At 41.8% G+C, this 21,634-nt stretch overlaps 2 protein-coding genes across 10 annotated transcripts; one reads left to right on the forward strand and one right to left on the reverse strand.

Moving 5' to 3' along the window:
• The first annotated feature begins 208 nt into the window (after positions 1-208).
• LOC124175631 lies at positions 209-2,752 on the forward strand. Its single transcript, XM_046556030.1, has 6 exons — positions 209-419; positions 505-660; positions 732-867; positions 938-1,359; positions 1,462-1,719; positions 1,814-2,752. Exons 1-6 carry the CDS (start codon positions 209-211, stop codon positions 1,933-1,935), a joined length of 1,305 nt encoding a protein of 434 aa, XP_046411986.1. The 3' UTR covers positions 1,936-2,752.
• A 689-nt stretch (positions 2,753-3,441) lies between these two features.
• Positions 3,442-20,944, reverse strand: LOC124176692 (band 7 protein AGAP004871). 9 transcript variants are annotated; one of them, XM_046558281.1, is made up of 10 exons: positions 20,813-20,944; positions 14,541-14,670; positions 9,036-9,145; positions 8,610-8,682; positions 6,542-6,624; positions 5,904-6,107; positions 5,589-5,644; positions 5,330-5,408; positions 5,157-5,258; positions 3,442-5,061 (listed from the first exon to the last, which is right to left on the reverse strand). In XM_046558281.1, the coding sequence occupies exons 2-10, from the start codon at positions 14,620-14,622 to the stop codon at positions 4,963-4,965; spliced, it is 888 nt and encodes a 295-aa protein (XP_046414237.1). In that variant the 5' UTR covers positions 14,623-14,670; positions 20,813-20,944; the 3' UTR covers positions 3,442-4,962. The 9 variants fall into 9 exon arrangements, with proteins under 9 accessions (XP_046414237.1, XP_046414233.1, XP_046414236.1 ...); XM_046558277.1 differs by lacking the exon at positions 20,813-20,944 and adding an exon at positions 20,733-20,762; XM_046558280.1 differs by lacking the exon at positions 20,813-20,944 and adding an exon at positions 16,843-16,949.
• Positions 20,945-21,634: the final 690 nt, after the last annotated feature.

The following is a 21,634-nucleotide window of genomic DNA, read 5'->3' on the forward strand; positions in this document are numbered from 1 at the left end:
CCAACAAGGACGCGCACTAGTTCCACCGTAACTGCAAAACGCGTATAGTTAGAGACAATTGACTAGGAGAATCTGATCGTTCGATTAAAAAATCTGAAGGTGAATAAAAAGAATCTCAACCTCAACAGCAGCCCTCATCCGCAAGTCCATCCCGGTCGGTTTTTCTCACAAATTTCTGCGCGCCTGTTTTTCTTTCTTCCAGAAGAACATGTTGCGACCATTATTCTTCGCCGCGTTGACCTGCGTCTGCTTCGTCTCGACTTATTCGGATGGTGAAAAGTGGAATACGAGGGGCAGAAACTGGGGCAGATCTCCTGCGAGAAATCGTGGCTGGCAACATGGAGAAAGACGTCAACAAGTAGCGGAGCCCCCGACGAACCAGGCATCGGGATACGGGTCCAGTTTCCGAGATCGAAGATGTAAGCGAGATCGATGCATCCGAGTTGAGCCTTTCGCCCAACCCGGCGTCAAACTCGGCCTAATCACGCCACAAAATTAACCCCGCAGTTCTCTCGCTTTTCACCCTCGTCCAATTCGACAACAGCCTTTGCTCAGGGATGAACGGCGAGAACGGCACCTGCATATCGGCCGCGGAATGCTCGACGAGAGGCGGCGTTTCCGGCGGACCTTGCGCTAACGGCTACGGCGTCTGTTGCGCTTGTAAGTTGCACCGTAGGTTTGATATCAGGGGGCTTTCAAAGCGGGGCGTGTAATCGTTTCATCACGTTTAGTGACGGCAATGTGCGGCCAGACGACGAGCACGAACAACACTTACTTCGTGAACATGAACTACCCGTCGACCTTTGACGGGACGGATTCCTGTCAGCTGACGATCCTCAAGTCGCATCCGGACGTCTGTCAGTTTCGGTGAGCGAGCGACTCCACCGATCATTGAATTTCCGCCGGCTTCTTACGCGTCTCTCGGCTTCTTTGACAGGCTCGATTTCGACCAGTTCAACATCCGGGGACCCGAGCCTACGAATAACGCTTGTACGAACGACCAGTTCATCGTCTCCGGGGGAAATCCGATCCCTCCGATTTGCGGCAGCAACAACGGCAACCACATGTACGTCGACGCCGGAGTTGGACAGGTGAATCCCGTGATGCTGACGTTCGTAACGAGCGGCGGATCCTTCGCGCGATCCTGGAAAGTCAGGATCATCCACGTTCCCTGCAGCAGTATCTACAGGGCGGAGGAAGGGTGCCTCCAGTACTTCACCGGCGTTTCCGGGAAGATAAAGTCCTTCAACTACGAGCCTAACACCGGGCTACAGCTGTCCAATCAGGACTACAGCATCTGCATCAGGATGGAGAGGAACTTTTGCGGGGTGCAGTACATGCCCTGCAGCGACGCGGACGGTGAGTGACGATTCTCAGGGATTTCGAGTCCCGAATTTTCTCGCCCTTCGACCCTTCGAGGTCTTCGGATAAGATAATCCCCGTTCTCCGTTATCCCGCAAGCTATGGTAATGCCAGCCGCAACCCCCCAAGGCGGCCGCCCTCAACCCTCTAGAAGCAACGCGTTCACCCTGACGGGAAACACCCAGGGCACGCAGATCTCGTCGATGACGGGGGCCGCCTGCCAAACTGACTGGCTGATGATCCCCTGCGCGTCGAACATGGGCCGACAACCGAACACCGGGGTTCAGTGCACCGACAGGATATGCGGAGGGACGTTCAACGCCGAGAATCAGGTGCTGAACTCCTCGAACGTTATAAGTGAGTATCGTCCGACGTCCGATGGTTTCGCTCGATTTTCGGACCCCGTTATTCACGGGCAAGGCGCTTCATCGCTGATAAACGTACTTTTCAGGCACGGTCAAGCCCTTCAGACTCGTCTTTCACACCGACAGCGTCGAGGCGCCGAACGACGTGGGCAACAGGGGATTTTGCCTCGACTACATCCAGCAGCCATGCACGAACGGCATGAAATGAGATGGTGCGGATAATTATAAGTCGGCGAAATATGCGTATCAATGTGCAATTTATGTATATCGTAGGTGTACCAAAGTGATTCGCCTGCAGCGACTGCCTGATATTTGTATATCAATATTCTTCGCCGCCTCGTAAACACGAAGATGGATGCGTGCATAGTTTGACGGAGATTTCGAGAGATTGCACGGCTTGTGACCACCGGATTATTCTAGTTTCATGCTGACTCTGTAACGAGGAGAGTTGCGGTCTGGAAAGGTGTTGTATTATCGCGAATCGCAAAGCGTGACGAAGTCCAACCTGTCGAGACTCTCTCGAATTCTAATTCTAGATTTCGCTATCACATGCCTTTCGTATTTGCAGGCAATTATAAGAGGGTATAGTTTATTTAACGAATTAACGTAATCAAGGTCTCGGATCGTTTAGGCTTCGGAATAACTTTGTGCAAGCTCGAAACACACATATTTATTTCAATCAAACGGTTTTACAAATCACACACTGGGCACTAACAGCACAGTTTTCTTTTCCTCTTTCAATATCATTTTTTATTTTTATACCTGAACGCGTGGTTTAACTACGGTTCGATTCGTTAAATGCTACGTCGTATTTATATGATATAATATACATCGTACGCGGTTTGTGAATCTGTAAAATTGTCCGAAGGTCTCGTGTATATATTTATTATACATGCCTATAATGTAAACGATCGATAAAATACACATAAACTACATACATGTACAATCTCGGTATCGATTTAAAGAGATAAGAATATCAATTTTAAAAACACCTATAAGGAATATAAGTAACACGCTCGATTCGGTAGAGTTTTCAAAAAATTATTAAACTTATTTTCTCACAGTCGCGGCGGGTATAAAATTCTATTTCTAGATTCTATAGGGATAGACGTATAAAATGCGGTTTTAGTTTATCGCGTTTGAGTCACGTTTCCCCGCTTTTTAGCCTCGCCGCTAATTCAATATGCAATGAACGATATCTCGTACATCACAAAGTTTTTAGCATCAGTTTATGTAACAATTAGACGTATCGGAACGTTCAGAATCGATTTCGATTACAACATTATTATTATATCTCTTTCTTTCGCACAATACGAATATTTCCATCTAGAAATAAGTGTCTGAGATAATGCCTGACTGACGTATTAATCAGAACTAATTGTTTGCATGTAAGTTCACGCTTAAGATGCACAATTATCAACGTATTATTTGATATTAATTGGGATATATTATTCGGGCAATCGTGATTAAAATTATAATCCTATCACGTGTCAATCGCGTTGTGTTGTATTACAGCTCCAGGCGTTTAAGCCTCGATCACCGTATGATTGTTGAAATAAACTTCACTTGTTTTCATATATTTTTTTGTTATTAAGATTATCGTTTTTTCTAACACAGCCACTTAAATGAGTATGAATTTAGGACGCTTAAACCTACTGATAGGTCTGTTATTATACACGAAGTTTACACCACATTTACTTATAATGCGAGATGCTTAACGCTACGGCCTTTTCTTTTTTTTTTTTTTTTTGTTTGTTATCGACAAAATAAATTTCGTGCAAGTGTCAAATTCTCGCGTGCGAAAAATTCCGTTTATAGAGATACAACGAGCGTAGTAAAATGAGTAATCGATTGATGGGCCATAAAACACCCTCTGCAAAGTAATATCGAGTCGCGTTATTGAGGGTAAGAAAATATGATGGCTATGCATCAACTTGTATAATTTATTCGCCGTATATTCTACGCAAATGATGCGTCAAAATTATATATCACGACTGGCGGTTATATAATCGCGAAATATTACATAATGAGATTTTAATTGCAGGGTAATGTGATTCTTTTTTTCAATTTTGTATGTTCGTCATAAAGATTCTAACCAAATCTTATCTGCAACGTATGCTATGGAAATAACTAAAAATCGAAGAGATTGGAGTGAATATATCATTATATTTAACTTTCAACATCCTCTACCCAGGATGCGAATGACAAGTGTTTCGAACGCTGAGAGATAGAAAGACGCATCTTTGCGATCGATACTTCACACAACGTCTAATGGTATGATAACGTATGCGCCATAATACGAATTTTTCCACACGTAAAGGTAAGAAGGCGTGCCCTATTTGTATTTACGCGACAAAATATGAGGATACATTCAAAAATGTCGAAATTGAAAAATGGGTCAATTGAGAGTAAAAAGACGGTAAGCGCTGTCGGTGATGCCCTTTCGTAACAAGCTTAATCAAAAATAATCACATCAACTTCTTCAAATTACGTCCGATATTATTATTCGATAATATAAAATTTTTTAAATTCTCCTCTGCTACTTTATACCATTTACAAATGTGATGAATAAAAATTATTTTTCTTGCTAAAAGGGCGTGTACATCAAACGTAAGTCTTTTTACCTTTATTTATTTTTCGGTTAATTTTAGTGTAGAGATGCGTTTAGAGAGCTTTTGTAGCGAATACGGCGAAATACCATCGAATTTGCCTTTTTGTCACATTACATCCTTATACCATTAGACACGCGATATCCGTTTATAAATAACGCTTGACGATTTCGAATAAATGATGCCCATACGAAATACATAGGAACCTCGTTATCCCTCGTATGTGGTTATATGTAGGTACTGTACATGATTGCGAATAAATATTTCCTGTTTCCTTCAGGTGTATAGTTCAGTCGAGCGTTCTTTGTGCGGTTCGTCGAGAAACGTACAATTCCTTAAAATTCCATCACCAAGCTCGGCGATCCGTTTCACGAGTGGATAGCAGAGTTGACCAAATTCGTCAGGGGTGTTTCGGATGAAATAATTCATTATTAAGCTATTTAATGTCCGCCTGCTTTGCGATTTCCACTTTTTAAAGGTTATAGGTCAAGTACAACAGTGTCGCCAAATAAATCCTTCAACGTATCCGTCTAGCTCGAGGAGTACAATTTTACTCGAATCGTGAAAATTCGTCAGCATCGTTACGCTCGTCAGGGCGACCCGGACTTAAAATATGTGAAAACTTACTATAGCGCTTCTTTTGCCTTCATGAAATAAGTTATCATGTCGATGGGCAATGGGAATACGATAGTTGAATTCTTCTCCGCGGAAATCGTGTTCAAAGTCTAGAAATCAAATTTCAGGACCGTGAATACACGTGCGGCAAATAGTGTGAAAATATAAGTTTCTGTTAAATAAAAAAAAAAAAAAAGTTACACACCTGAAGATACCGAAGCTGCAGGGCTGCGGGTGAATCTCCGATAACTTCAGAAGCCTCGCGCAGCGCTCTGCTGGCCTTTTGTTCTCCCTCGGCGGCGATCACCTTAATTTCCAAAAATAGTCGAGGAGTTAATTACCTCTAGATAAGATTTGTCAACTGAGATTTTGATTTACCTTAGCTCGTGCTTCACGGGCAGCTTCGGCCTCGGCGGCCATAGCTCTCTGAAGTTGAACTGGGAGACGGACGTCCTTGCTGTAAATTTAATAAAAATAATTACGCGGTCGAAATTCGAGGTGAATGAATAAGTCCTAACTGCCTTTATCAATTTACAAAAATTGGCAGAGTAAAATCAGACGAACGATAGTGCGTATTTGTCAACCTGCGACAGATTGACTGTAGTGTCGTATTAATGCTGTCACGATAATCACTCACATTTCAACCCGTTCTACTTTAATCCCCCAGGTATCTGTAGCCTCGTCCAATGATATCTGCGTGAAAAAGATACATCCCGAATTATTTACGTGAAATGAACGAAATGGAATTAATCAAGCTTCCTGGCGTGAAAAGCTTTCCGAAAATAAAGCTGCTGTTCAATTTCAAGCTAATGCAAGTGAAAGAATCCGTTGAACACTGTCTTTGAAAGCACGGATTGAAAATCGGAAAAGATCGTCGTCGATCCATCGTAAGGACCAGGACTCCAACTGATTCGCGGATAAATGAAAATTGCAGGAGAATAAAATTACCGACCTGCATATTCCCCGAAATAGTCTCCCTCTCGCTGAGAATCTCGTGAAGTGGTCTTGTGCCCATGGTATTCCTGAGGGTTGTCTGAGCCAGGAGCCTGGTGCTGTGGTGGGCATTTTCAACGTTGGCTATGGATATCGTCGCGTTGTTCACTCGGTAGTAAACGACGGCGTCTACGGACACCGTAACACTGTCCTTCGTTAGGACCTGCGGAGTAAATAATTTCAATCGAATAATCGCTTCGAAATCAAGCAGAACTAATTATGAGTACTCGGAGAAGGATGGATCCACCAATCGATGGAACGTCACCGAATATTTCAATCGAGTGTTTTGCGATCGGAGAAGATTAAATAAAACCACCCTTTGCCAGTCGCTGATTAAACATTTTTGAATTATTTGCGGTGCGGTCGTAATTGTGAATCAATTACGGAGCGATTCGTGAAAACGTAAATTGGAGATTTTCTGTGATTGAATTTGTTTTCGAAATGGATCGTTTTTTTTCTTTGAATTCTCTTTTATGGTTCTCAAGTGCTTTTGAACGTTAGAGATTTTAGAAAATTAGGTCCCTGAAGCTAGAGTGTATTATTGAATGACTAAAAACAAGAGGATGGCGTGAATTGTTCTGATATATTTGAACTCACCTCCTGGGGTGGAACATCGTAGGTCCGGGTTCGTAGATCGACGCGTGCGTAGCAATCAATGCAGGGTAGAATGAAAAATATTCCTACAACAAAAGTGTAGCCGTTAATTTTTTTCCAAGATAAAAGTTTCGACGTGATTTTCGGTTAAAGTTGGCGAGCTTTCATTCAAAGTCATTCAACGATCTGAAGGATTCGTTGTTCGTAGAAATGTCGTTAACGTAGTTGTGAATCACTAATTAGAAGATCTGCCAGGCTGAAAATAACGACAACAGTGCTTGATTATCCATATCATGAATTAATATTCAAATGCCGACGACACATCTCGGCTAGAGACGGAAAGCTTGTTCAATCCACGATACCAAGCAACCTAGTAAGGCGTATAGTTGGCTCACGATGGGCAAAGTTGTACGCCGACCGCCGTTAGTTTCATGGTGCATTAACTTCTCCTAATTAAAATGAAGGTAAAAGCAGTTCTGGGAAACACTGAATATTTCAGCTAAAATTCGGAATAACTAAAGATCATCACGGCAGAATTCTGAAATAGAAGACACGCTTCAGCCTGGCTGACGTCACACCAATACCTATAACAACGCGATTCGATTGCGAGCGTATACATATAATATTAGACACTTGAAAGCGAAACAGATCCGCGAGTCGAATAACAAAGAAACTTATTGAAATCACGGGAATAAATTCGGGTTGCCTTTGCCCGGTGCTATGCAGAATTATCGTTTGTGTGCCTATGTATATATCCATCAAACATTTTTTCCTCCTTCTATTGCGATAGAGCTAGCGGCTTACGTTTGAAGCGATTATTCCGCTCCTTGTCTTTGTAGCGTATCAGCTTATTTTGAAGTATCGTTAGCAACGTTATATCTCGTCCTCCTTTTACGAGGGACGCTGGAAAAGTGCCTTCCAAGAAAATTCCACATCGAATACACGTTACGCTTGCCTTTATTACTCTAGGAGCAATCTGAGAAGACATTGACTTTTATCGAAGCTTGCCGATAAATTTAACAAGAGGTAATTTTGTCGAAGGAACACAAAAATCGCAATCGGCTAACCCATCGAAGTCGATATTTACACTGTCGGTGAAACGAGGGTAAAAATAAACACCGAAGTCTCTTGAACAGAATGTGGAGTTGAAAGGGAAGTTAATTATGGATAGCTCAACCTCCCGCTCGTCAATAATTAATTATCAACCTGTTGTACATAAAACGCTTGTTTTAGATTGAGCGAGGGCTAAAATAGTACACCTAGACATCGATCGCGTACTGTAAAATTTCATATGCTCTGGGAATAATTTTCGACATTGAGAAGCTAAAATATTCAGGGGATTTCCGCCTACGATCAGACAACCGTATGAACAATGCTGCAGCTTGCGTAGACCCGGCCAAAACTCGGGCATTTGCGTGAAGAACGTTAATTCATTCTCAACCACAATCTCGAAACTAATTCCAATTTACACTCAGAATTAACAGTTCATTTTCAGCTGTTCCAAATCTGCGAACAAAGCTTCCAACTAGCAACGAGTCGGAAACAAATGAAAAAACTTGAAAGAAAAAGATGTGCCTGTGTACCATGATTCACATAACAGGTCAATCGAAAAATAGCAATTCCTCCATCACCATAAGTTAGTATCAATTGACGACGGTCGTCGATACACTAAAATCATTTTTTCCTACGAAAAGTTCAGTAATTCGAAAAATATCTACAATATATACAACATCAACGAAAGCGTATTTTCTCCATATTTTGCGCAAGCTAACTCATTGAACCCCCCTCAAACAAAGGTGCGCCCCATCAGGCGTGGCAAACACTCACGGCACGAGAATAAACAAGAAACAAGAACCGCTACGTGCAACAAAGTCGTTGGGGCATCGGCTGATCGTGAGCTATCGATATTCCATCATCCTTTCGGCGTATCGTGTATCAAGAACCTTCGCCGCGGAGTCAATTTTCAAAGGACGACAGTTTTTCCAGGACGAAAAGCTTGGCGTGGCTGCGGAATGACGTCACGGGTACTTCCAAAAGTCATTAGTCCAATTAATGTTAATCAACGACTCACCCGGTCCCTTCGCACCTCCAGAGAGAAGCCGACCCAGCCGGAATATCACCGCTCTCTCGTACTCCTGGACGACCTGCAACATTAACTAGATTAATCCCGGCTCACTCCGTGGGTTGCCAGAAGTAGTGGGCGCTTAAATTGCGCGTTGGACTACTCAAGCGTATGTATATTTTGCGTCGCTTAGCTTTTCACGGTTAGCCCGCTGCGCCGGGGACCAAATTTAATAGAGTCCATTTTACAAAGTAGATATACGTACAGGCGTACGAAGTCTTTGGAAATACTTGGAAGGCTTACGTCGGAAGACGAGTTCGTCGACGACCAATCGGTAAATGTTAACTATATTTTTAATCCACCGATTTCACGGATCCAAAGAAGGCCTACGACTTCTTTTGATTGCATATGTGTGGGTCCATAATGAATTCGTACCTTGAAACAGACGAAGAGGGAGAAGGGCATTGTCAGGACGACGACAACCCAGGACAATGCGACAAGGATGTTGCCGCACGTTGTCGCGTCGTCGGTCCTTCTCTCTTCCGCTGAAACATCGAATCCCTTTTATTGTCATTGTATTCGGAATTGCTTCTCCTGTCCGTCGAGATGACTGCGTTGGGTACAACAATACGTTGGAACACAAGAGGTGCTCTGCGTCGCAGGGTGATTTCTTATCTTTGTCAGGGGAAGTACCTACCCGGGTGTAACGTGTATTCTTATACTACGCTTTCAAATCAGACTTCGTGTCAGATACTCCGGCAAATACTGAATTGTATCAATGAAGACGACGAACCGTTTTCACGGGCGTTTATGCGTGAGTGGTTCAGATTTTTCCGGATTATCGTCATGGGTACTTTAGTTATACTAATTGTCAGAAAAAGAAAACACTGTTCCTTTTTCTCTGATTTACTCTGTCGGCAGTATTGACCTTTAAACTTTTGCCTGCAACGATCTCATTGATAAATCAACAAAAGTATAGAATACAAATGTAAATATAAGTTTTATTTGCGGAGGAATAAACGACACTGTACATACAAGAGCGGTTTTCTTCCCGTAGATACGAGCTTGATTTTTTCCCTGAAATATAAATAATCGAGCGACATGCAAAAAACTAGTATAGATGTAGAAACGTACTTGCAGATGAAATTTTAATCCGCACCTACTATAGTGATATACGTACCCTAGATGCATTATAGTAGTGGGAAATTGATGGGTGCAAAACACAACCCTAGCGCTTCCACCCCTCATCGGCGTAAAAAAATATTCTCTTCCGCACGCGAAACGGAAGGAATACCGTCGAAAATATAAAATATAGAGAAGCAACAACAATCTACCTGACTTTGATACTTCACCGTGCACACGCGTCTTGCGGAAAAGTAATGCGCAGATTTTCAACAGTTCACCCTGGACGATCGTACAATCCTCGAGTGCTTCACTTGCCACAGAGTCAAAATACAGGTCAGCGTGTCAAACCTACCCACTGGATTATATGGCTTTTGCTCGTCGTCGGCCATCTTCGGCTTTCTACCCTCCTTGGCGGATTCGCGTTTCCCTGGCCTAGACCGTCGCGATCGAGGACAACGGCGAGTAATGAACGTGGTTCGTCTAATCACGATTGAAACAAGGCGAGGGCGATGCGCTTGCCACAACACGGCACGGCGAATGCTAGCTAAAATTTTCCTCCCCTGGCCGCCTAACCAACCCTTAGAAACGGACATGCGCCGAGAGGGAAACTCGGCGGCACAAGCCACGCTGGATATTATCCTGGTGCTGGTTTTGGTACTTTACTGTTATATGCTCTATAATCATAATTACTTCAGCCAGTCGCTCGTTGGGGCTGAAATGGTTGATTGTTGTGGAACGATGCGTGGATATCAGTCTGCGCTCAATTTTATAGGCCCAAGATCGATATATCACGTGTAATCACATTTATGCGTGACGCCTCATCGCTGCAAGCTTCCTGGATTCTCGCACTGTTTAGAAATGATGATTTTTCCGTAGTTGACAGGACTGGCTGAGTCTTTAAACCACTGAAGAAAGCAGTCACTTTACAGCGGATATTAAAAGTCAGGGATTTGGGGAGTGATTCAATCGGTGCCATCGATCAAAGAGAAGGTACGGTAATTAGGAAGAAAAAGAAGCCGGGAATTCTCAGCGATTTATTAATTTATGTTCGGAATTATCAAATCGACATCACGCTGCGCAGTCACTTTTCATGCATTTATAAACTCAGGTTTGTTATATCGATTTAGAGAAACAGAGCATGCATGATACAGAACAATAGCCGCGAACTGCGCTTTGACTAACGTTGCATCGTATGTCGAAACTTTAGTCAGCTGATTGAGTTGCTCGTGATACGATTCTATGTTGCCCTGGTTGCAAATCACGAATACGTGACGAGCTATTGTTCCTTACTCTCCATTGAAAATTTTACTTGGCATAGTATAGATATGAAACTGAACAATTCTAAGATTACAGGATAAATGAAAATTTGCATCATCCCGCTCTCTTATATTATCTCCTTTAAGCTTAGCTAGCTGACTCTCGAGATTGCGACGTACAGAATCCGGAAAATGATTTTTCCTCCGTACTTCGAAACCCAGAAACGACGGCGCCGCTGGGTAAGGTAAACAGGGATGTCAAAATACTTTTAGCGGACAATTCAAAGTGCGATCGAATAACCCTCAAGAGAGAGAGAAAGAAAATCGTACGCGAGAGGCTTCTCTCTGATCTATTCAAACACCGTATAAACTGTACGACAGCCTTGAGGGAAGTGCCCGAGCCAAACATACATATATACATATATATGTATGTATGTATGTATGTATATGTACAATAGAGAGAGAGATACTTGACAAATGTAGATACACTCATGGTGGCTATTTAATGCTCCATGGTCTATAGTCAATCGGCAGAAGGTCGATGCAGCAATTTACTTAACCCCCTGTGAGCATCATCATGGCCGCCCTTCAAATATAGAATCGAGTATACCTTCCGAGCAATAATTCATACACTGGCTGTATACCGTTATATATTTATCTTCACAGTGGAAATTACCTGAGGGGTATAATTAAAGTTGATCTTGAAACCGCGCCACGGGAATTGTTCTATCGGATTAGTGTCGATTACCCATCTACAAAGTGAACCTTTGGTATTGGAAAGTTTCATTCTGCGTAAGTATTCGGTTTTCCGAAGCGAACAGCGAACTTGCAAAAGTGTCTAACTAGCTTTATAATGGGATGCGATTAGTTTGAGGTGGTAAATAAATGATAGAACCGAATGACAAAGAGACTCATTGGTGAATTGAAATTGGAAAATCGACATCGAATGAACTGATTCGAGGTCTACAACACAGAGTGAATTCCCGCTATTATATCTCGATACTGCGTATCAATGCACAACTTCAAGTCAAAGTAAAATTCGCTTAAATAACATCGTTCGTGGAACTACAATTATATGTAACATCTATACAGGTACCGAAATATGATTCTATCAATCTACCCGGCACGTCGCCCATACATTTTGCTTGAATAATAAATTTCGTTCCTCTGAATTCGATGTCTACAAATCATTCTACTGCCTTCGTATTGATGTCAAAAAAAGTGCCACCGATTAAATGGTTCTCGACAGTCTACTCGAAATGTCGCGCCATAACGACACCATTAGAAATCTGGTATTAGAGCCAACTAGATACACGCATTGAAACGGAGCTGATTGATCGCGTATCGGCATTGGCTGACCAAACGAGACTTGTAATACTGCCAAAATACTTATCAACTGCTTGAATTAGGGTCTATTTATTTTAACTCATATTCTGTTGCCTTCATTTAACGATATGCCTGGAACTGTCTGAAAGCTGAGTCTAGCAGTTGCTCTAAGCTTAAATAAATACATTGGTACGAGCACGAGTTAGTCAGTCGCGGCACAGTTTATCATCTGTAAAACTTCTACTCTGTTTCGTGTCTGAAATATCTCGTCTAAATTAAGTAGGCGAAAAGAAATTGTTTACTAGAATAAAAGACGGAGATATGGGAATACTTGGGCAAAACGAAGTACTGAAATATTTTCAGTTAACAATAAGTATATTATTCTTTCTTATTGGCTTCCAGTTTTACATCATTTTCATCGAAAATTTTAGTGATAATCAATTTTCATACGGTTAGAAATGTTAAGGACTCGGACCAAATCATTTCTTAACTGTATGAAGTCATTCCGTAAACGATTTTTTTTTTTTTGGCTCCTAGAAATAAATGGATTCGTTTTGCAATGGTGAATGAAACTGAATTCAACACTCGAGGAAATGCTTGTTACAGTAAAAATGTGTATAATATGATTTGTCGAGCATGTACGTGAGGGTTTGGAGCAAATTTGTTCATGGAACTGACGAATAAACCGATTGCCGTATCCTTTCGACTCAGTTATCTTACCTATTTTTCAGTACGACTGACTATTAGGATGTAAATAGTTGGGTGAGTGAAGAAGTGATAAAGGAAGATAGCTGACCTGATGAATCGAAAGGTAGAAATTTCGTCAACCTTCCTACCTTCTCCGTACATAGAAACTTGTCGCGATGTACCAGCTCGATTCGTCGACAGGGAAACTCTCGACGTTTGGCGGAAGAATCTCTCCGAACTGGATCGAGACATGATCGACACTACGCGTAGGAAGATGAAAAAAAAACCCCGGTGACTCGGACCCAAGCGCAGGCGTTGTTGGATTTGATATTTATACTTTGCTAAGTGAGTTGAGTTTCGTTTATAAATGTATGCGATTACCTGCGTATACGTTCACAGCTCGCGTGTTCGGCTGACCTCACTAACTAGCCATAATCATCACACGTATGGGAATTCCGATAGCATTACACCGCGGACCTGCTACTGCTGTCCGATCGAATCCATAACAATGAGCTATTCTTTTTTTAAACTGGAAAAATGCCAGTCTACTGGACTTGGTCGATAGAATTCAAATCTCATAGTCAGTCAAGTACAGGGATATGTGTGTACATTAGACGCAAAAAATATTAGCCGAATTCTTGACAAGTCGTTACCTCAGTGCTTCAGGCATCGATGCGCCGCTGTATTGTTATTATTATTATTGTTGTTATTGTTGTTATATATTTTGTTGTTTCCAGTACTTCTATCTATCGAGCACGAAAATTTGCGTAATTTCAACAATTTCAACGAGGCTTGAAGGCACGATAACCACAAGTGAATGCTATAAAAATAAAGATGGTCTAAAACTGATAATCAGCGAATAGTCATCTCATTATATAGATAATGATCCCGATCAAGACTCGCTATTTTTTTTCGCATCAAACAATTTACAATTTATCCGTCCAAGCTGTCGTACGAAATGGCGAGTTATGTTATCGATGGCCGCTTGTAAAATAGCTTTACAAAATTACTGCCCGTGCACCATTTCATTCAAAATTATTCTACCCCTACCAAACACGGCGAGTCGTTAAGGATTAATTTTTAATGAAGTTACCCATTCGAATGTATTTGTGCCTGTATTATGAACATAAGTGTGGCGAGTGGACTGGCCTAATCTCTCTTTGTTCCGAAAGTTATAATCGTGTACAATCCTGTACAAGAGAAAAATAAATAAATAACGCTTAAACGATTACAAAGGTCGTAGAGGAATGGGATTAAATTTTTAAGTACTCAGGTTCAATTCAAACAGCATATTGCAATACAAATCGATAGGATTTAGCAAGTATGTAAAAGAAAAAAAATTGTTTGCCAACCCGTAAAAAAATATGCACGCAGTATCCAGAGGCATCAAAAACAGATTTACTGGAAGACTGTATCTTCGGTCATCTCGGCTTAACGAGCGTGCTTTTTATCTTCAAAGTTGCATATTCTGGCATAAAAGACAGAGTCTTTTGACGCCGTCATATCGCGCGTTTCCTACAACACAAGCATATTAATTAACACTTACCGCCGATCACGTGCTTCCGAATGTCGTCGGGACGTCCGTTGACGCTGATTACAGCGTTGCTTGTATTATTCATGGTTGTCATAGGAAGCGCAATTTCAGCCGGATTGATACGAGCTTCGAAACCCGCCACCTGTCAAAAACAATGCTAGATTAATTCAAGTCCAAGTCCCACCGCAAGCGATGAGATACGTCAAGTATCCATTATAGACGCGATGTAACACGTCAATCAAGCTTCTCATTCCGGTTGACATTCGGTCACGTGTTCGTAAACAATCCCTGTCCTATCGATATTTTCAGTTCTGGCAGCGGCTAGAGGATCGACAAATACACGCATGATAATAGCTTTCGGCAAATTATTGGCGTACGTTGAACTAGTTCCGAGTTAAAAAACGCTACCGGGTAATTTTCAGCTGATTGCGAGTGACGTGCGTGACGACAGTTGTACGAGAGACACGTATCTTTCGTGGTAAAAGCTGTATCGATTGCGGTCATATTTACTTATAGGTATACCGAATGCGGCCTCAAGTCACCCTCGAAGACTTTTTTTGGTTTTCTCGTCAACTTCGAACCTTACTCAGAGCTTTTAAAGAACAATCGACCAGCAGACAGACATAATCGAATTTTCATCACGTCGCATGCATGATAATCAACGCAATTCACTTTGGAATCATATTCTAGACTAATCGATACTCACTGACGGTTGAATTCTCGTCTATGAAACACGAAGAAGACCATAATGTTATTGGATTTTACCAATATTTCCATTAAATTAAACCCCACTCACTTTCAGTTCCCCTTTTATTTTTAAGCTCACATCGCAAGGAGATCAGTGCGAATTTCCAAACCTGCACTTTCACACCGTTCTTTCCCAGTTAACTCAAATCGATTATCTCCAGATTTGATCATTCGACAGGGTGGTGTGTGCAAAGAGAAGAGAAGCTACCTCACGAATTAGAGTGTATTCTATCACCGTACGAAGATCGAAATAAGGGAGATCGGTATTTTCTTATTATTGGAATAAAAATACGACGCCTAACGGGGAAGTAATGCGGCCATCAAAACTCCGTTAGAACCCATACACACGCAAATTATACCTACACCTATTCCGGAGGGCTCAGAAAAGGCAGGTAATTGTTTTTTCTGCATGACCAAGTTTTATCCACTCGTACAACTTTGCCGGATAAAAGGCTTCTCGCGAATGACTGACTCTCGAATTTCGTTCGCCGTGCGATATTAACTACTGTAGGTTGAATCGAGCCCCGGAGAGAACTTCGTTTTGGAAGAACAACCGTATTCGTTCGTAAAATTCGACGCAGTCGCTCCCCGGTTTCACTTTCATTGTCAGTGTTCGATACGAAGTGAGGATCCCGAATTGAATCTACCGGATCTGGTGCTTCAACATTCGTTACCGATACGAAATTTTTCCCAAAACCAAACTCAAAGCGGAGAATAGTTGAATCTGTTGAACTTCGAACGAAACGCCAAGAGAACTGGAGAATTATGCGATCGTGGAACGATAGTTGGGTTGACTTGCCGACGATAAAGAGGGACAGGGAAAAATAGTAATTGTCGAGTCAATATCCCGATTAACGATCACTCGTCCAACAGGCCGGGGGTTTGAAACGTCGCGCACATAGGTTGATGGGTATTCATTAGGGGACAAAAATATCCCCCAATCGATGTGGGTACTCATGGGGTAAAAACAGACGGTCTTGGGTTTATATAAAGTTGAAACAATACACGCAATGCACATATGCATGTACGCGTGATCTGTTTGCTTATGGTTTCGAAGCGTACAAGGGAAAACAAAAGCAGGAACGATGAAGAATTGTTTGAATAATTAACAATTAGCTTATTTTACGCAGAAAATAACAAAGTTGCGATTACTAGTATAGCACGAAAAGCTGAAGCCTACGTTCGATTGCATAAAAAAGAAAATTGCCAAGCAGCTACGCACAGACAATATCGCCTGAGAAGCTATTTCAAACTTCCATGTAACGACAGGTTTTATTAGAGTGACCTAAGACAATCGAGATGCGTATGTCGCCTAGGTACTTTACGAAGCACAACTTACCATTTGACGTGAAAATTCGTAATTCGTAATTCTTTAACAAAATGACACGTGAATTTATTTCAAAAATATCTAGGAACGATTGAGACAGAAGTAATCACAAATATGAAAAAAATTACATAATCGCAATTGAAAGTCGGAGACCACGCCGAGTTTAAACTGACTAGTTTTCATCAACGTGCACAGCCAAGTGCGAGCAATACTAGGGGTGGGAAAAAAAACTCTAGTCACCTTGACTGATGTATCGTCGACGGAGCCAACGCGATGAATGCCACCGACGCCGAGGCGTCGCGGCGCTCAGGTACGAGCGCCGTTCGAACTAAGGGTAAACACCGAAGCCGCGCAGTTAATACCTCGAATATTACTTATCGGATGGCCCGGCGCGATAATCTGTAGGACTGCCCTGTCGCAGTACTTTGTTTTTCTATTCAGCCGAAATCACTTCCGGTTTCGATCGACACCCCTCAAACAGATGTAGAATCAATTTTCCCACGAAATTCTAGCCGGGATGAAATTTCGACGATTTCAAAGGTTCGCCGGAATTATGATTACTTTTTTTTTTTGGAAAACTCTCAACATTATAAGAATATAGCTGCAGCGCATTTATATGAAGACATTGATACATGGTAATTTTTACACGCATCACGTGCCGAATCTTCGTAAACAAGGTTTTAAAAAGCTTTGTATTTGGAAAGTAGATTCATTTTCAAACGGGAAATAGATACCTATTCTAATATTTTTGTACGTAAGCAGGGATGCGGTTCGAAATTTTTCCACGTACAAATGACTGATGAGAAATTGTCGTATGAAACTTGTGTGATGGAAACCCGATGTGCGAAGAAATCCTACGTGAAGTGCGAACAAAGATCCAACGATCAATGATGTATGCTGGCAGACTGTGACAACCAATTTTTATATTAAATATCTGTATCTACTTACAAAGAAAAACAAATATATATTTCAGACCCCATTTCCTCCTACTCTTCGTTATCAGATAATAACTAACCGGATGCGACAATACGACAATTATTTAGAATAGCATTAATGTCAGGGTGGCGTATAAATACGCATTGACAATAACATGTTGAATAATTGATACGTAGCGTTTTCGAGTTGTAGCGGAACAGTTGTGCTTCTGGATGGACGGAGGGTTTGAAAAACCTATGATAATCGAAAATCAAACGTAACCCGCCCACTTCCGTACACATCTCGTATCGCGATTGCATTTATTCCTGTATCGCTTCTGCACCTTATATCCTGACAATGTAGATATCGATTTGACTTTTACGAACGAGGTCGGGTGTCGAGATCGACTCCCGGATATATTATGAAGGGGTGAATATCCAGCGCCGTCACGACAAGTTTCCATGGTGAGGCTATTATTTCCACCATTTCTATTTTTAGTACAGCAGTAAAAGTGCGCCGATTGCCACATTGTCGGGTCTGAATAAACGATTTTTCGTAAAAAATACTCGGCAACCGATCGCGAGCGATTCTCTAGATCAGGACGGCAAACAAACATGTCACGATCGGGATATGGATCGAATGCTTCAAGACTGGTTGTAGGGAATAAACCATCGTAGGTTAATTATTTACCGCAATAATTTAATGGCAGGTGGATAATGGATTGAATTTTAACCGAAAATGCCATTCGTAAAAAGCTCTGTTTCAACCTGTGCCGCAATCCAGATAAAAGTAAAAAGCAAGGGTTGTAGGTCTTACGTTGCAATGAAAATACAACATATTCAGTGAAAAAGCTGTGCCTGTTTATTTTTTAATAAATTGTCGAATCGTGGTTGTATTTTTTAGACGCAAATAATGAAATCATTTTTTAATTAAAGCTTACTTCTCTTCTTAGTTTTTGTGTTTACCATTGGAAATTGAACGCGTCGTTTTCGAAGTCACTGACATACCTAGTTTTATTATGGACTTGGGGGACCGCCAGATTTTTATTACTTGCAAAGGAATCGCGAATTCAAGAACGTTGAAAAACACTGCTATAAGCTATCCAACATTCGTCACGCACCGTGAAACATGTCAGGATTGTACATATAAGATATGAGTGCTTATGTAGTTCTGGGAAGGGTTAATATTACATATGAGAAAATGGCAGTTGGGGCAACGGGTAATTCTGACCTCTACACCATTCTGCGACCGTGGCTTACTTGTCGGCCCAAAGACACGTGGCACCTCGTCGACAAGGTATGAATTACCACGTCATCAAAATGTGCTATATACCTGCACTATACGTGGCGTTTTTTAAATCTCGTTCACGTCTATCACGTCTTACCTAATTAAGCAACATTCGCGTCAATTCTGAGAACATAAGCATCGAGTATGACTGGATTTCCCCGAGCAACGATGCTATATATGTACGTATCAAAACTAACACCAAGCTAACTCAAGAATCGGCGGTGTGTGGAAACTGATTGCACAAAGTAATTGAGCTGGCAGACACTGGAAGACTTGAATACGTGTTTGTTTGTGGAAATTTTTATTGCGTCATGATGTTACATAATTTTTTTTCAAGCGATACGATTCTTCCAATTCTCGCTGAGCAGCAACGACTGGAAATTTTGTCCAAAAATTATCAGATTTGACTGTGAAATACAAATTTTTAACGTATGAAAATTATGTTCCTTTTTTTATTGCAAAGTTCATCGTTTTGTTGATTTCGTATAAGAACACTGAGATGTTGTCTACGCCTGAATCAAATCTTGGGTCGAAAGTGATCACATCCGATTCATCACACCACGAACAATCGCCGGGTACCAAATCCTTCAAAGCCCGTCAGAGATGTTAGGATGAGTTTCATACCACGGGTGTCTTAAACCAAAAGCTTTTTTTATACAAGCATATATTCTGATAACGGTCAAAATATAACAACAATTATTTTTTATTGTCTTGTAGGACAAACGTTCAACCTTCATCGCTTCCGTGAAAACTTTCACCATTCATCCGAACAGACGAATGCTTTACCACGAACGACAGAATCAGTCTGCGACGGATGCTGTACCTCAGGGCACAATTGCAGATTTGAGCGGAAAAAAGCGATTGAACACACATCCATCTAGACTCGGGTATTAATGCTACAAGTCCTGACTCTCTTCGTCGCTTCTTTTGCCTCACCTGCGAAACCCAGCTTCAAGTGCACATATGTATACCATGGGTTATATTTCTAATGTGTTTATGCTGTAAGGTATCAGGAGTTGCCTAATGACATGAAAACTAATTTCGATGCGAGCGAATGTCTGTAGAAAAAGTTTTATGGGTAGAGAGACGGACGTCGAAATAATCAAGATCACCATGATTAACATTGAAGCTTAGTTTCTTCTGGATGAAATGCGCTCGCTTAAGACCTGAGACTCTACTGAGTTTCTGTGCCGACTTCATTTTCACTCAAATATATATATATATATATTTTTATTTTTTCTCTTGTACCCAAGCTGATTGAAAAGAAGTTGTTCACGATCTCCGAAAAATCTTGAGCTATTTTTGTACCCCGAGAGCTTAACTTTCCCGATTCTGCAGAGCTCGCGATGATAGCTGGAAGCTACTGCGACCTGGTGAACGTAGCACAAACTGCTGCGAGCTCGAGAATTTCAGCTACGGTATAATCGAGCTCTACATTGGACACGCACGAATCGATTCGACCTCTTCCAAATAGGAACGATTGCGTGGCCTTACACTAGCGCCTTGTTAAAGTAATTTAAACATTCTCTGAAGATTCCATGAATTCGATTGCTTAACTGTAATACTTCCTAGGGAGTTCAGTTCTGGAAATCAAAATCATGAGCTAAAAATTAATTTATAACGATTTTATTTCGTTTCCAAATCCTTGTCTCATCAACGAGGCTCAATAGAAACCTGTTTTTCACTTGTTCAGACGCTTTAGCAATTCATTCGCATATTTTGGCTAAGCACCGAAATAAAATAAGAAAACTTAAACGTCTTCATTAGTCTGCACAGCATGAATATTGCAAATAGAGTTTGCTCACAGTCTTAGCGATTCGTAAACTTGCTCATGAATATTTAAAAGTCACGTTCGATTCTATTTTGAGACCAAAACTGAGCAACTTATTCTATACACCGGTAAACAAAAATACGGCGATACTAATTACCTTAAAATTGACCATTTTTCGATTGAAATTAGCTCTCCCAGTCCACTGATAGCTTGTTACGAGGCGGCTGAAAAACATACCTTTCGATATCGGCCAAGTTGAAGTTGAAGCGACACAAACGAACTGTTCGAGGTTAATTCTCGCCTCGACACTGTGTTGAAAAAAAAAAAAAAAATTGTCACGCGTTCCTAATTCCGACAACGTACACTCGTGTAGAAGTAACGACGGTGCGAATTGTTCGGCGTCAAAGGCAATACAAGAGGCGCGAGCGTTGACAACACAAAGCTGTTTGTCGCTAGGCCGGATCGATCAGCCAGAGTTTTGCCTCAAGTTTTGTTCGCGATTAATACGAGATAGGTACGACCTAGGCAGAAGTCTACAGTCTCTATACCTTGGGCTTGTCACTAGCTGACAAGAGACGCCAAGCGTTATACGCCGTGGATGGCGCGTATACAGAGGCTTCGACGTGCAGAGGGTGCAGGATGAAAGAAACGCGCGGCATCATCGCGTCAGAAATTTGATTTCAGAGTGGCTTCCGCCGTTCAACGGGACGACAAAGAGCTTTTCGTATAAAAACGAGGGTAAAAGATCCACGGCGATTCATGCCGGGATCGTATTAAGACGCGTACAGGGGTGTTGGGGGAAATAATCCATAACGCGGACCACGCAACGAGGGCGGTTTGAAAGCTCGTAAAATTGCTGCCACGCCGGGGATTTCATCCCCGTCGGATACGTTTCTCGGCATTTACGAGTCGTGGACCTCGCTGGCGCCGGTCTGACGATTCTGCGTTGGTCGCGATGCCAAGGCCTCTGGCCTTCTCCTCTCCGCCTCGTGTCGACGAGTGACGTCAGTGGCTGAAGCTCCGTGACTCTCGTTGCGTCGTACCCTTTCGGACGGCTAT

This window comes from Neodiprion fabricii, chromosome 2 (genome assembly GCF_021155785.1).
Source record: "Neodiprion fabricii isolate iyNeoFabr1 chromosome 2, iyNeoFabr1.1, whole genome shotgun sequence".
NCBI classification, from domain to species: Eukaryota; Metazoa; Arthropoda; class Insecta; order Hymenoptera; family Diprionidae; genus Neodiprion; species Neodiprion fabricii.